General features: G+C 47.0%; 2 protein-coding genes across 2 annotated transcripts in view; both read left to right on the top strand.

The window, feature by feature from the left end:
* Window positions 1-11,684, top strand: part of CCDC13 (coiled-coil domain containing 13) — a 41,239-nt gene extending 29,555 nt beyond the window's left edge. Inside the window, 7 exon segments of the mRNA XM_082192286.1 lie at window positions 2,304-2,428; window positions 5,007-5,081; window positions 5,704-5,832; window positions 8,139-8,293; window positions 9,094-9,229; window positions 11,090-11,195; window positions 11,369-11,684. Coding sequence (XP_082048412.1) covers window positions 2,304-2,428; window positions 5,007-5,081; window positions 5,704-5,832; window positions 8,139-8,293; window positions 9,094-9,229; window positions 11,090-11,195; window positions 11,369-11,476 — 834 coding nt within the window. The 3' untranslated portion in view covers window positions 11,477-11,684.
* Window positions 11,685-13,930: 2,246 nt separating this feature from the next.
* The window catches only part of LOC309515021 (keratinocyte-associated transmembrane protein 2), a 16,370-nt gene continuing 15,397 nt past the window's right edge, over window positions 13,931-14,903 (top strand). Inside the window, 2 exon segments of the mRNA XM_082192611.1 lie at window positions 13,931-14,108; window positions 14,110-14,125. Coding sequence (XP_082048737.1) covers window positions 13,962-14,108; window positions 14,110-14,125 — 163 coding nt within the window. The 5' untranslated portion in view covers window positions 13,931-13,961.

The raw sequence follows: 14,903 nt of genomic DNA, 5'->3' as shown, positions 1-14,903 counted from the left end.
ACTGGTCTTGAAAGACCTACATTGGCTCCCAGTACGTTTCCGAGCACAATTCAAAGTGTTGGTGCTGACCTTACAAGCCCTAAACGGCCTCGGTCCAGTATATCTGAAGGAGCATCTTCACCTCCATCGTTCTGCCCGGACACTGAGGTCCAGCTCTGAGGGCCTTCTGGCGGTTCCCTCATTGCGAGAAGTGAAGTTACAGGGAACCAGGCAGAGGGCCTTCTCGGTGGTGGCACCCGCCCTGTGGAACGCCCTCCCACCAGATGTCAAAGAGAACAACAACTACCAGACTTTTAGAAGACATCTGAAGGCAGCCCTGTTTAGGGAAGCTTTTAATGTTTGATGTATCACAGTATTTTAATATTCTTTTGGAAGCCGCCCAGAGTGGCTGGGGAAGCCCAGCCAGATGGGCGGGGTATAAATAAATTATTATTATTATTATTATTATTATTATTATTATTATTATCGCTTAATATCACAGAGCAAGCCGGCCGGTATATCACACAGTTCAAATACGGAGTTAACTATTAGCGAAACACGATCTTCACAGGCTTGGCTGAGTTTCTGGCTTAATGAGCACAGCAGCTTGTGGAAATTACAGGCCGGTTGGTTTTATGTCTGCCCCAGGAAAACTGGTGGAAAGTATTGTGGAATATACAGTAACCAAGTACAGTCGTACCTTGGAAGTCGAATGGAAGTCCGTTCGACTTCCAAAACGTTCGGAAAACAAAGCACAACTTCTGATTGGCTGCAGGAAGCTTATACAGCCAACCGGAAGCTGCAGAAGCCCCCTCGGACGTTGGGCTTCCAAAAACAGTTTGCAAACCGGAACAGTCACTTTCGGGTTTGCGGCGTTCGGGAGCCAAAACGTTCGAGAACTAAGCTGTTCAAAAACCAAGGTACAACTGTGGTACCTTGGTTTAAGAACAGCTTAGTTTATGAACAACTTGGATTAAGAACACTGCAAACCCGGAAGTTGGTGTTTTGGTTTGTGAACTTTGCCTTGGAAGCAGAACATGTTCCTCTTCCTGTTGAGTGTAAATTGAGTCCCCCACTGCTCTGGGAAAGCACGCCTTGGTTTAAGAATGCTTTGGTTTAAGAATGGACTTCTGCAACAGATTACGTTCATAAACCAAGTTACCACTGTATAGAAGAACAAGCCTTGTTGAAGCAGCCAGCATGGCTTCTGCAAGGGCAAGTCCTGTCTCACGAACCTATTAGCTTTCTTTGAGAGCGTTAACAGGCATATAGACAAAGGTGAATGGCAATACCTATGTGTGCTTGAATGCAGATTGCTGATTCAGTGAGGACTGTGTCTCTCAATGGTTAGCATTAGGGTGAGGCAAGCTAGCTTTGTTGTTTTCTGCTTTGCAATTACCAAAGGCATCTCTACACCATGTGCCTTTTCTTAACTGGCTTTTATTGGTATTGGGTTCTTCTGAATAAAGGTATTGTATTTATCCTGATGTGGGTTCTGAATCTGGCTGTTTGATTCTATGCTACTGAGTACCGTATTTTTCGCTCTATAAGACGCACCAGAATACAAGACGCACCTAGTTTTTGGAGGAGGAAAACAAGAAAAAAATATATTCTGAATCTCAGAAGCCAGAACAGCAAGAGGGATTGCTGCGCAGCGAAAGCAGCGATCCCTCTTGCTGTTCTGGCTTCTGGGATAGCCGCGCAGCCTGCATTCACTCCATAAGACGCACACACATTTCCCCTTACTTTTTAGGAGGGAAAAAGTGAGTCTTATAGAGCAAAAAATACGGTAAATTGCAAGAAAAGACAGTGAGTGGCCTGTTTGGCTCTTGTCTTTGTGAATCCCAAGGATATCCAAAAGCAGGTGGCAGTGGTTAGATTAAATGAGGAGGGAGAGACCCATGTACACCACTTTGAGTCCCTTTAAGGGAAAAAATTGGAGGGGTATAAATGCAATAAATAATACTGGTACTGCCTGGTAGGATTGGTTTTCAACCTGCTCATTTCTCATACAGGATTCCTCACACTAAAGGAATTCCTGTGAGGTTTAGGTCTAAGGACACTCGAGAGAGAGAGAGAATCCATTACTTGGTGGCAGCAGTGGGATGAAAAAATCCTTTCCACAAACAGACTCTGGTTGGGTTGCCAATGGGCCTGTGATAACATGTTGTGGATGTGACTGTTGTCTATGAAATGGGATGGGAAAAATGGGAGATTTGAAACCATCTAAGGGGATGAAAGCAAAGAGGAGATGGGGAGTGGGGAATCGACCTCGTCACGCTCAAAAGGCATAAAGTCTGACTTGCTTGATGTCTTGATGCCAGCACCATCGAAAAGAGGAAAGCAGTCCAGACTCACTTTCTACCCTGTCAGCCGAGTCTTTAGAAGAAGGAAATGGTTCCTCAGGATCCCGGAGGGATGACCTCGTTGGAAGTAATAGCTCTACGAGGTAAAAAACACTTTTAAATCCTCAGTTTATATGAATACAGCTGCCTGTCAGAATAAAGTGTTCAGAGGACTCTGGCAGTTTGGTCACAGTTTGTGGAAATTGCTTTAGGAGCTAGGCATTTGTCATGGTCCCCCAAAAAGGACTATTGGGGCAGCCACACTTATTTTGCAAGCCTACTGTGCAGCTTTGGGACGCAGGTGGCGCTGTGGGTTAAACCACAGAGCCTAGGACTTGCTGATCAGAAGGTCGGTGGTTCGAATCCCCGCAACGGGGTGAGCTTCCATTGCTCGGTCCCTGCTCCTGCCAACCTAGCAGTTCGAAAGCACGTCAGAGTGCAAGTAGATAAATAGGTACCACTCCGGCGGGAAGGTAAACGGCGTTTCCGTGTGCTGCTCTGGTTCGCCAGAAGCGGCTTAGTCATGCTGGCCACATGACCCGGAAGCTGTACGCCGGCTCCCTCGGCCGGAGTGGTACCTATTTATCTATTTGCCCTTTGTGCTTTCGAACTGCTAGGTTGGCGGGAGCAGGGACCGAGCAACGGGAGCTCACCCCATTGCGGGGATTCGAACTGCCGACCTTATGATCAGCAAGTCCTAGGCTCTGTGGTATAACCCACAGCGCCACAGGGTAGTTTATACAATCAGGATAGCACCTTGACACCTTTCCCCCCGAAGAGGCAGGCAGACATTTGACATGTGCAGTTTCTCCTTGCCAGAGGGCGCCTGTTGGATTTCTGCAGAATAGTTCAGAAGGCTTGGCTCAAAATCCCCCAAGAGTAACAATTCTCTCAATATGATATATTATTTCTCAGATTTGATTGCTGGATCCTTATCATGAATGAAATCAGCATCCTTTGAACAGACAAGGAATTTCCAGGGAATCTCTGAGCCCTTTGTATACCGCCTCAGATTATTCACAGTCACCTGTGTCATTTGAGATAATACTTTCCACCCAGTCTTACAAACCAGAGACTTTTATATCTATGCGGCTAGGACTTCTCCCAGTCTGACAAAGAAGTTAGCAGGGCATTTCAGTTCAATCAGGGAATCTTCTATTCCTTTACTTCTTACCTTTGCTTAATAATCCCACGAAAAAATAATTCAGAGTCTGAGAAGGGATTGCTGGTCCAGGGAAACAGATGATGAATAAACCCTTCTGCGTGCATTGTTCCAAAGTTAGTTTCTGCTGGAGGACAGTAGTGTGTTGTGTAATGCCTCACCAGCCAGTACATTTATGGAGAATTCAAATTTTATTTCTACCCGGCTGTGTCCATTAGCCTAGTTCTCACTGAGACAGATAATCCTGTTTGAGGGAACATACCAATTCTACTGCTTTGAGACTTTTGTGATCAGGCGGTCCTTAATACCAACAAATATCAGTGCACATAGAAAACTTACACGTCAGAGAGAGATTATCGCCTTGACGTTCCTATATTTCACGTGCAATAAATCCTTTTGCACTAGAGCAGCATTTGCTTTGACACCTACCCCCAGCTGTACTCTGCAGTGGTACATTCCAGGCGCAAGCTTTCTGCCTCAGTGAGAGAACTAAGTTGTAGGTAAAGGTAAAGGGACCACTGACCATTAGGTCCAGTCGTGGCCAACTCTGGGGTTGCAACGCTCATCTCACTTTATTGGCCAAGGGAGCCGGCATACAGCTTCCGGGTCATGTGGCCGGCATGACTAAGCCGCTTCTGGCGAACCAGAGCAGCGCACGGAAATGCCGTTTACCTTCCCGCTGGAGTGGTACCTATTTATCTACTTGCACTTTGCCGTGCTTTCAAGCTGCTAGGTTGGCAGGAGCAGGGACTGAGCAACGGGAGTTCACCCCATCGCGGGGATTCAAACCACTGACCTTCTGATCGGCAAGTCCTAGGCTCTGTGGTTTAACCCACAGCACCACCCGTGTCCCTAAGTTGTAGGTATCCTGCCACAATTTGTCACATCAGAAGAGTTTTGGTTTAATAATAATAAGTTCATAATTTGTACCCCACCCATTTGACTGGGTTGCCCCAGCCACTCTGGGCGACTTCTAGCATCTGTGAAAACATAATATAACATCAAACATTAAAAGCCTTCCTACACAGGGCTGCCTTCAGACGTCTTCTAAAAGTTGTGTAGTCAGTGTATTGTCTCGGCACAGTATACCTGAAGGAGCGTCTTCACCCCCATCCTTCTGCCCTGACACTGAGGTCCAGCTCCGAGGGCCTTCTGGCGGTTCCCTCCCTGCGAGAAGCCAAGTTACAGGGAACCAGGCAGAGGGCCTTCTTGGTGGTGGCACCCACCCTGTGGAACGCCCTCTCATCAGCTGTCAAGGAAATAAGCAACTATCTGACTTTTAGAAGACACTTGAAGGCAGCCCTATTTAGAGGAGTTTTTAATGACTGATGTTTTAATGTATTATTATTATTATTATTATTATTATTATTATTAGTCGCAGCAGCATCTGTGAACCGGCAGGGCTTCAGAGCCTTCTGCCCGCTCCCCAGATATGTGGCATCGTGCACAGATGTTGGAAGATGGGCAAGCTAAGCACGCAGGCTGTTGCTGAGATGTTTGCAATTCTTTGCCTTCCCCAGGATGGTGTCTAAGATGGGTCACACCCTCGTGGACTCCGTGGCAACCTCATTCCCATCCACTGTCTCTCCTGGGAGGTATGTGGCAGCTATCGGGAGTTGGCTGAACCTCTTATCTTCTTCTTCTTCTTCTTTGGCGACCACTCATGGAGTAAGATTGTCTTTCATAAAAACAGTTTTAACAGTGGGTCCGTAAGTGACTGTGGAGGCCAATTCTGGATCCACACGTCCTTCCACAGTGGGGACATTGGTTTCTGGGCAGGAGTTGATCACAGTGTGGATTTGCCAAGTGTGCCTTCCTCTTAGCACGTTTGTCCCTTGCGTCCTGAGTTCGAGTGTCTTCAAAGCCCATGACACCTTTGGTAAAGGCTGTTCTCCAACTGGAGCACTCGCAGGCCAGTGTTTCCCAGTTGTCAGTGTTCATACTACATTTTTTGAAATTTGCCTAGAGACAGTCTTTAAACCTCTTTACGCATTACGCTTTCCATTTTTAAGTTGGGAATAGAGTAGTTGCTTTGGAAGACGATGATCAGGCATCCACACAACATGACCAGTCCAACGAAGTGGATGTTGAAGAATCATTGCTTCAATGCTGGTTATCTTTGCTTCTTCCAGTACACTGGTATATTGGGATTCCCTTCTCCCTCCCTTACCAACTCAGGTCCTTTTTTCTCCTTTTCTTCTTTTGTCTCCTTTTTAGGATTGTTGAGCCTGATAATCTGGACATGAAAACCGTGAAGATCCAGATTGCAGAGTACAAGGCCCTGGGACAAGCCGCTGAAGCAGAAAGGGGCAAGCTGATAGAAATGGTCAACATCCTGCAGAAAAGGTATGGGGCTCCTAAGCGCATAACATTACAGCACCTTGAAACAGGCTCCTCCCCTCCCCTTTCCCAAGCCTCCCTTGCCTTGGAAAACCAAGAAAATGTAAGGCAGTTTTCTTCTTCTTTTGCAATTTGAAAAAAATAAAGTTGGGAAGAACTGTAAGGCATAAGAAGAGCCCATGACTTCTGGATCCGGGATTCTTTAGTTGTGATTCCTGCATTGCAGGAGGTAAAGGTAAAGGGACCCCTGGACCATTAGGTCCAGTTGTGGCCAACTCTGGGGTTGCGGCGCTCATCTCACTTTACTGGCCGAAGGAGCCGGCGTACAGCTTCCAGGTCATGTGGCCAGCATGACTAAGCCACTTCTGGCGAACCAGAGCAGCGCACGGAAACGCCGTTTACCTTCCCGCTGGAGCGGTACCTATTGATCTACTTGCACTCTGAGGTGCTTTCGAACTGCTAGGTTGGCAGGAGCAGGGACCGAGCAACGGGAGCTCACCCCGTTGCGGGGATTCGAACCGCCGACCTTCTGATCGGCAAGTCCTAGGCTCTGTGGTTTAACCCACAGTGTCTGAAAGTAAAAAATATTCTTGGTGACACAGTTCTAAACCTGGGATACAATTAGACGCCATTTTTAATCACAGTGGTGGGCTGGGCCTTTAAAAACTGCACCAATTTTAACTGCTGATTTCAAAATTGTGCTGATTTGTTGGCTATTTAAAATTCCTTTGCATTGCTGGGCGTGAGGCTGCCTGTGAGCTATAAACAGACCTCCTGTGAGCAGGAAACATCTTCTGTGGGCGTTCAGCCTTTTAACTTGCAAACAAATTAAACACATTTATTACGTTTACCTCCTGCCCACATACCTGAGTTCTATGGGTGCCTTAGAGACAATTAAAAACACAGTACAATGCTTACGTGATAAAAACTGCGAAAAGCAACCTCAAAGGAATCACGACAGCTGAAACCACACCCAGCAACTGAGAACAATGTTAACTTTTCTTACAGTGCACATCTGTTGACTCAGAAGTAAGCCCTGTGGGGCTGACTCCCAACTTAAGTGTGTAGAAGATTCCAGCCCCAGAGTCTTGATTCTGTTTGCTCCCACAACAGCCCTATGAGGTTGGCCTCTGTGTATCCTAATTTGTAGGCGAAGGACCGAGGGTGTGAGGAGGGCAAGTGAAAGCACCAGAGCCATAACGTTCACCTGAGGCCCTTCTCCAGGTGCCCCCTCGGAGGGTGGTGACAAGGGGAAAGGGCCTTTTCAGTGGTGGCTCCCTGGCTCTATATATGTTGTATGTCGCATTGAGATGTCTGAATGACAAATAAATAAATAATACCTTTCTCGCCCTGATCTGGCCACAGTGATCCATGCGACGGTCACCTCCAGGCTTGATTATTGTAACTCGCTCTACGCGGGGCTGCCCTGGAAGCTGACCCAGAAACTCCAGTGGGTGCAAAATGCCGTGGCAAGGCTCCTTACAGGGTCCCTGCCGCGGGATCACATCCAGTGCTTTACCAACTGCACTGGCTCCCAGAGGAGTACAGGGTCAGGTTTAAGGTGCTGGTTTTGACCTTTAAAGCCTTATGCAGCCTAGGACCCACATACCTACGGGACCGCCTCTCCTGGTATGCCCCGCAGAGGACCTTAAGGTCCACAAATAACAACACTTGGAGGTCCCAAGCCGCAAGGAGGTTAGATTGGTCTCAACTAGGGCCAGGGCCTTTTCAGTACTGGCCCCGACTTGGTGGAATGCTCTGTCACAAGAGACCTGCAGGACTTGACATCTTTCCGCAGGGCCTGCAAGACAGAGCTGTTCCGCCTGGCCTTTGGTTTGGATTCAGTCTGACCCTTATGTTTCCCTCCCCTTTTGGTTTTGATCTATGGGCTACTTTTAAAATGGGGCTGCATTTTAAATTGCATTTTAACCTGTATTTTAAATTGGGGTTTTTTCCCTATTATGATTTTACTGTAATTTTACTGGTGTTAGCTGCCCTGAGCCCGACTCTGGCCGGGAAGGGCGGGGTATAAATAAAATTTATTATTTTTATTTATTTATTTATTTATTTATTTTTTATTATTATTATTATTATTATTATTAATAATAATAATATAGTAATATCTGCGCCGAATCAGAAGGTGGCAGACTTCCACTTCCTCGGAGGTTTATAAACAAAGGTTGCATGGCACCTGTCAAGGACTCTGTAGGTGCGATTCCTGCGTGGCAGCAGGTTGGTCTAGATGACCTTGGGGTGTCCCTTGCAGCTCTGATATTCATTGATTCTATGGTTCCTTCTGCTTTGAATGCCAGGGTGGATGACAGCACCACCAAGGTCTGGGAAGCAGAGAAGAAGCTCCAGGAGCAGCAGCGCAGGTACATCGCTCTAGAGCAGCAGTTTGAACACCTGAAAACGGAGTCGGGGAAGAATTCTGGCGCCCCCAAAAACCCCTCTAAGAACAAAGCAGGTAATGTCATGGATTAGAGCATGGGTAGGGAAACTTAGGGATGAAGGTGGCGCTGTGGGTTAAACCACAGAGCCTAGGACTTGCCGATCAGAAGGTTGGCGGTTCAAATCCCCACAACGGGGTGAGCTCCCGTTGCTCGGTCCCTGCTCCTGCCAACCTAGCAGTTCGAAAGCACGTCAAAGTGCAAGTAGATAAATAGGTACCGCTCTGGCGGGAAGGTAAACGGCGTTTCCGTGCGCTGCTCTTGTTCGCAAGAAGCAGCTTAGTCATGCTGGCCACATGACCCGGAAGCTGTACGCCGGCTCCCTCGGCCAGTAAAGCGAGATGAGCGCCGCAACCCCAGAGTCAGCCACGACTGAACCTAATGGTCAGGGGTCCCTTTACCTTTACCAGTTTCAGTTTATTGGTTAATTTTTCTAGTAAGGCGGTTTCCCATACTATTTGGTACCATTGGTCCATGCTTACTCCTGACATGTCTCTCCAGTGTCTGGTTATGGTGTTTCTGGCTGCTGAAAGTAGGTGGGTTATGAGTTCTTTGTGGTGTAAATGGGCATTATTGTCCTGGAAGATGTTTAGCAGGGCCAATTCTGGGGTGATATCTAATACTTGCTTAGTTATATTACATATTTCTCGTATGGCTGTTGTCCAGAATAGTTGGATTTTGGGGCACTCCCACCACATGTGGAGGTACTGTCTATGGCATGTTGAAATACCACGCTGTTGCATTTGTATTTGGAAATTACGAACGTGGAGACTTGGTTGGTTCTGAAACGCAGGGGAAATTCTGTGTTCTCCTCTAGCAACAGGCCCCACATCTACAGCGCAGCCACACAACAGCAGCAGGCTGGACTGGAACGTGGGTGACAGGAGCGGACCTCCATCAGCACAGCAATCAGAGGTGCCCCTGGAGTCCCAAATAGAAGAACTATCCACAAGGTAGGATGCTTAACCATTTTGAGAAAGCTCACGTTTATAACCACCAGGTGACGTTGAGCCAATCATTGCATCTTCCAGCATAGCCTACTTCGCAGCGTTGTTGAGGGGAGGAAAGCAGAGAGAACCTTTAGCTCATGGGTAGGCAAACTAAGGCCCGAGGGCCGGATCTGGCCCAATTGCCTTCTCAATCCGGCCCCCGGACTGTCCGGGAATCAGCGTGTTTTTACATGAGTACAGTGGTGCCCCGCAAGATGAATGCCTCGCAAGACGGAAAACTCACTAGACGAAAGGGTTTTCCGTTTTGGAGGTGCTTCGCAAAACGAATTTCCTATGGGCTTGCTTCACAAGACGACAATGTCTTGCGAGTTCCTGCTGGTTTTTCCCCTCCCCCCCTTTTTCTAAGGCGCTAAGCCGCTTATCAGCTGATCCGATCAGCAGATACGCCTCTAAAAGCCGCTAATAGCGCAAATCCGCTAATCCGTCAATGGGCTTGCTTCGCAAGACGAAAAAACCGCTAGACGAAGAGAATCACATAAAGGATTCTTTTCGTCTTGCGAGGCACCACTGTAGAATGTGTTCCTTTATTTAAACTGCATCTCTGGGTTATTTGTGGGGCCTGCCTGGCATTTTAACATGAGTAGAATGTGCCCTTTTATTTAAAATGCATCTCTGGGTTATTTGTAAGGCCTGCCTGGTGTTTTTACATGAGTAGAATGTGCCCTTTTATTTAAATTGCATCTCTCTTTAAAAATAAATAAATAAAAATGAATTCATTTTTCTTTTTCATTCATTACCTACATCTCAAATTCTTAACATTTACTATATATTCCTCCCTCCCTCCCCTCCAAGACTTTCTCTGGTTTGTTTCTGTTTTCACCCACTTTGCTATCTCTTAACGGAAAAAAATATTAATAACATAACATCAAACCTAAAGACATAAAAATAAAAGTGAATACACCATTATATTTCACTATCTTCTAAACATTTTCTGTTGCTGATAATGTGAATGTTTATTTAAATCCTGCCATCTCTGGGTTATTTGTAGGGCATAGGAATTCGTTCATTCCACCCCTTATTTTTTTCTAAACATTGTTAGGTGAGCTTCCCCAAGTCCCCCCTATCTGATTTTCATTTTACCTCATCTTTAGCAGTTTACATATATCTTTTTTTTATCACACTTACTTTAACCATAAAACATCTTCACATTTTATCTCTCGCAAATAATACTATTTTAAAACACACTATCTTCTACTTCTAACCCTACAGCCTAAATCCACTTCCAAGGCTATTCTAAGATTTAAATACTAACATATTTTTTTGAATATATTCCTTAAACTTCTTCCAATCTTCTTCCACCGTCTCTTCTCTCTGGTCTCGGAGTCTCCCGGTCAGTTCGGCAAGTTCCATATAGTCCATCATCTTCATCTGCCAGAACCGTGTGTGTTCTCCAGCATCACGGGGCCAGAGAGACAGCTTTGCATACTGGTTTTCTTTTTCAAAAATAAAATAAAATACCGTATTTTTCGGTCTATAAGACGCACCAGACCATAAGACGCAGCTAGTTTTTGGAGGAGGAAAACAAGGAAAAAAATATTCTGAATGTCAGAAGTCAGAACAACAAGAGGGATCGCTGCGCAGCGAAAGCAGCGATCCCTCTTGCTGTTCTGGCTTCTGGGATAGCTGTGCAGCCTGCATTCGCCCCATAAGACGCACACGCATTTCCCCTTACTTTTTAGGAGGGAAAAAGTGAGTCTTATAGAGCAAAAAATATGGTAAATAAAAATGCCTGGAAGAGGCTGCCTTGCTTTCCCAGCTTGTAAGTTCTTTGCGACGTCCGATGACCGATTTTTGTCCTTGCAGGCTTGCGATCCAGATGGACGAGAACGAAAGCCTGAAGATGGCTTTGCAGGACTCTGCGAAGACCAAAGAGGAAGACTTCCGGCTGTACCAGGAGACGGTGGGGCAGGTGAAGGACATCTTCCTGCAAGCGCTGAGGCAGCAGAAGCAGGACCGGAACTAAGCCAAGCCCACCCAGAGCGCCCTGTGGAGGGAGGGAGTCATCGGGGAATCCCAGGGGTCTCGCGCTTTACACCTGGGCAGGTTTGCCCCTCGAAATGATATTTGTTTGAACACTTGCAGGAGGGAGTGAGGAATAAACCTGCTGAAGACGTAGCAGACGTAGCAAACTCCTGCCAGCCAGAGGCCCCTAGAGGTCATCTCTTCTCACCCACGATGATGCCCATGTAACTGTCTCTTCGGTGGAACTTTAGGTCTCCTCCGCTCTTTACGAGCTGCCGCGAAAGGACTGGCCTGTGTTGAAAACGGCTGGACCTGCTTGGTGTGCCTGCGATGCCGCTCTGTTTAAATCTGTAAATACAGGACGTTGTTGTCACCCTTGGCAAAGCCATAACAAGATAAAGGGGTATCTTATTTTCTCAACAAAAAGAAAAAAGGACATTCCTTGTTTGGTCTCTGCTTTCTGTTGTAAATGAGAGAGAAGGCAACAACGAGACACAGTGGAGACAGGTGTGCTTCCAGATTCACTATTTTCAGGTGGGATTCAGTCATATACCTGTATATTCAGGTTGAATAATATCCAGAGACTTTAAGCAGCCTCATGAGCAGCGTGATCTCAGCTGAGGCATTGTTGAATAAGAATTATTATTATTATTAGTGTTGACTTTTTCTCAGGCAAGTTTACACAACCCACAACACAGATAAAATACAGAAAGCTAAAAACATCTAAAAGTTTATACACCACTCGATTGTTAAAAACAACCACCTCAAAGTGATTTCTGAAAATCAAAAACCTGCATTTACGACAGCTAGAGTCCGCCAGCATTTGTGTTCCCAGTTTGTGCTGGCGAGCGGCTAATGCTAAACTAAATCTATTGTTATGTGCCACCCCGATCTATGAATGGTGAGGGATTCCAGGAGCTTACTCATGGTTTGTGTTTCTTTTTGGTAACAAGGCACTGCAGAGACTGTGGTGTCTTCATGATGTAGGGTTTATTTACACACACATATATATAGGGACGCGGTTGGCGCTGTGGGTCAAACCACAGAGCCTAGGACTTGCCGATCAGAAGGTTGGCGGTTCAAATCCCCGCGACGGGGTGAGCTCCCGTTGCTCAGTCCCAGCTCCTGCCAACCTAGCAGTTCGAAAGCACAAAGTGCAAACAGATAAATAGGTACCACTCCGGCGGGAAGGTAAACGGCGTTTCCGTGCACTGCTCTGGTTCGCCAGAAGTGGCTTAGTCATGCTGGCCACATGACCCGGAAGCTGTACGCCGGCTCCCTCAGCCTATAGAGCAAAATGAGGGCCACAACCCCAGAGTCAGTCACGACTGGATCTAATGGTCAGGGGTCCCTTTATCCTTTACCTTTATATAGCCTGAGCCTACGATGGAGGGGTCCACGGCATTCACACCCCAAGAGGGTCCATTGCAAGCTCACATTGTGCACTGACCCTCGTTCTCAAGCTTGCCACCGCTTTCAGGCAGCAACTATTTCCCTCCAGCCTACATCACTCCCAACTGCAATCCTAAACTCTGCTAACTAGCTCAAAATTCACGGTGGGGCCCCTGTCTCCGCCTTTTAAAACGGTCCACTGCATTCCCCTTGATTTGTTTAATGGCTCACTGATTTTCTGGACACAGGGGAAACTGGTTTAGCCTGTATTTTTAACGCTTGGCTAAATCTAGCACCTAAATTTTAACACTCCCAAGCATGGATTAAATTCTAAGACCCACGAATTGAAGGGAATCTGGCACCCACAACTCATAAAAGTATTTATTCTGTAAACTATTGATGGCCACATCTTGCAAGTGATGCCTAAGGATGTTTTCCCAAAGGTGGGAAAATGATTCCATTTGGTAAGACATGATTTGGGGGCCATAATGTCTCATGGTGGCTTCTGCGTTGAGAGGCAGTAATAATGTTCAAAGCTGATACTTTCACACGTACCTCCTTCAGGAAGGCAGAAAATTAAAAGGTATCAACATGCAGTGAAGTTGGGAAGGGGGGGGGGGCAAAATTCAACTTTACATCGGATAAGGGAATTCCAAGTGTTGCTCTACATGTTTGCAATTAAGTACAGAAGCGGCTTAGTCATGCTGGCCACATGACCCGGAAGCTCTAACAGTCAGGGGTCCCTTTACCTTTGCTAGGTTTACAACACCACCACGCTCAGTAAAATGTATTATTATTATGATGATGAAAATGTACATCTTTTTTTTTGTTTTTTGCCCTGGACACAGAATTGATCTGCGCCTCCATGGACAGCTGTGAGCTCATTTTATTTTATTTATTTATATATAAATTTATTTTATATATATATATATATTATATATATATATATAGAGAGAGAGAGAGAATTCATACAGGGGGAAACCCCTATCAGTGCCTTTACAGAATATATATATTGGAAATGAACATCCTTTTTCCCCCTTTTAATTTTTGGGGGGGCCCCATGAGAGTAACTTGCTCAGTTTATACGTCAACCCCACCCTGGCTCCCGCTCTCATGTTTCCCCACGAGAGTCATTTGCCGGACTGAAGAGAATCTCAGCCTTCGCGCGCGTCTCCCTCTCCTGCGCATGCCTGAAGGAGGGGGCGGGGCCGAGCCGACGTCGCGACGCCGCGCGCTGCTGCGGAATGCGGTTGCCTAGCAGCGCGTGGGCGGGGCGGGCGGGAGACGCCACATCCTCGGCGGCCGAGGCTGGTCAGCCAAGATGGCGGCCGCCGGGCGAAGGAGGCGGAGGCGCAGGAGGCGAGGAGGAGAAGAAGGAGGCGCAGGGACGGCCATGCCGCTCTCGGGAAGGGCCGCTCTCCTCCTCCTGGCACTGCTGGTGGTGCTGGACGGGGCCCTGGCGGTCGCGGGGCCAGAGCGAGAACGGTGAGGAGGGAGGAGGAGGAGGAGGGAGGCCTCGGGGTCCCGATCCGAAGGGGCGTCAGGCTCCGCGCCCCGCCCGCAGGAACACCCCCTTCTCCCTCTGCCTCGCCCCTCTTCTCTCCTTCCACCTCTCCTCCTCCTCCTCCTCTCTTCCTGCTGGTTTTTATATACATTATGCTGTTTTCAGATATGCTGTAAGCTGCCTAGAGTGGCTGGGAAAGCCAGCCAAATAGGGGGGGGGGTATACATATTATTATTATTATTATTCCTCGTCTTCCTTTTCCACCTCTTCTTCCTTCTCTCCTTCTTCTCCTATTCCACTTCTCTTATTCCTCTTCCCCTCCTCTCTCTTCTTCTCTTATTCCACTCCTTCTTCCTCTTTCCCTCCTTTCTCTTCTTTTCCTCGTCTTCCTTCTCTCCTTCTCTTATTCCACTTCTTCCCCTTCTTCCCCTCCTCTCTCTTCTTCTCCTCTTATTCCACTCCTTCTTCCTCTTCTCCTTTCTCTTCTTTTCCTCTTCTTCCTTCTCTCCTTCTTCTCCTATTCCACTTCTCTTCTTCCTCTTCCCCTCCTCTCTCTTCTTCTCTTATTCCACTCCTTCTTCCTCTTCCCCTCCTTTCTCTTCTTTTCCTCGTCTTCCTTCTCTCCTTCTCTTATTCCACTTCTTCCCCTTCTTCCCCTCCTCTCTCTTCTTCTCCTCTTATTCCACTCCTTCTTCCTCTTCTCCTTTCTCTTCTTTTCCTCTTCTTCCTTCTCTCCTTCTTCTCCTATTCCACTTCTCT

The sequence above is a fragment of the Podarcis vaucheri genome, assembly GCF_965113315.1.
Source record: "Podarcis vaucheri genome assembly, chromosome: 12".
In the NCBI taxonomy this organism is placed as follows: domain Eukaryota; kingdom Metazoa; phylum Chordata; class Lepidosauria; order Squamata; family Lacertidae; genus Podarcis; species Podarcis vaucheri.
The sequence above is the reverse complement of the archived record's forward strand: the minus strand, read 5'-3'. Positions and strand labels throughout refer to the sequence as shown.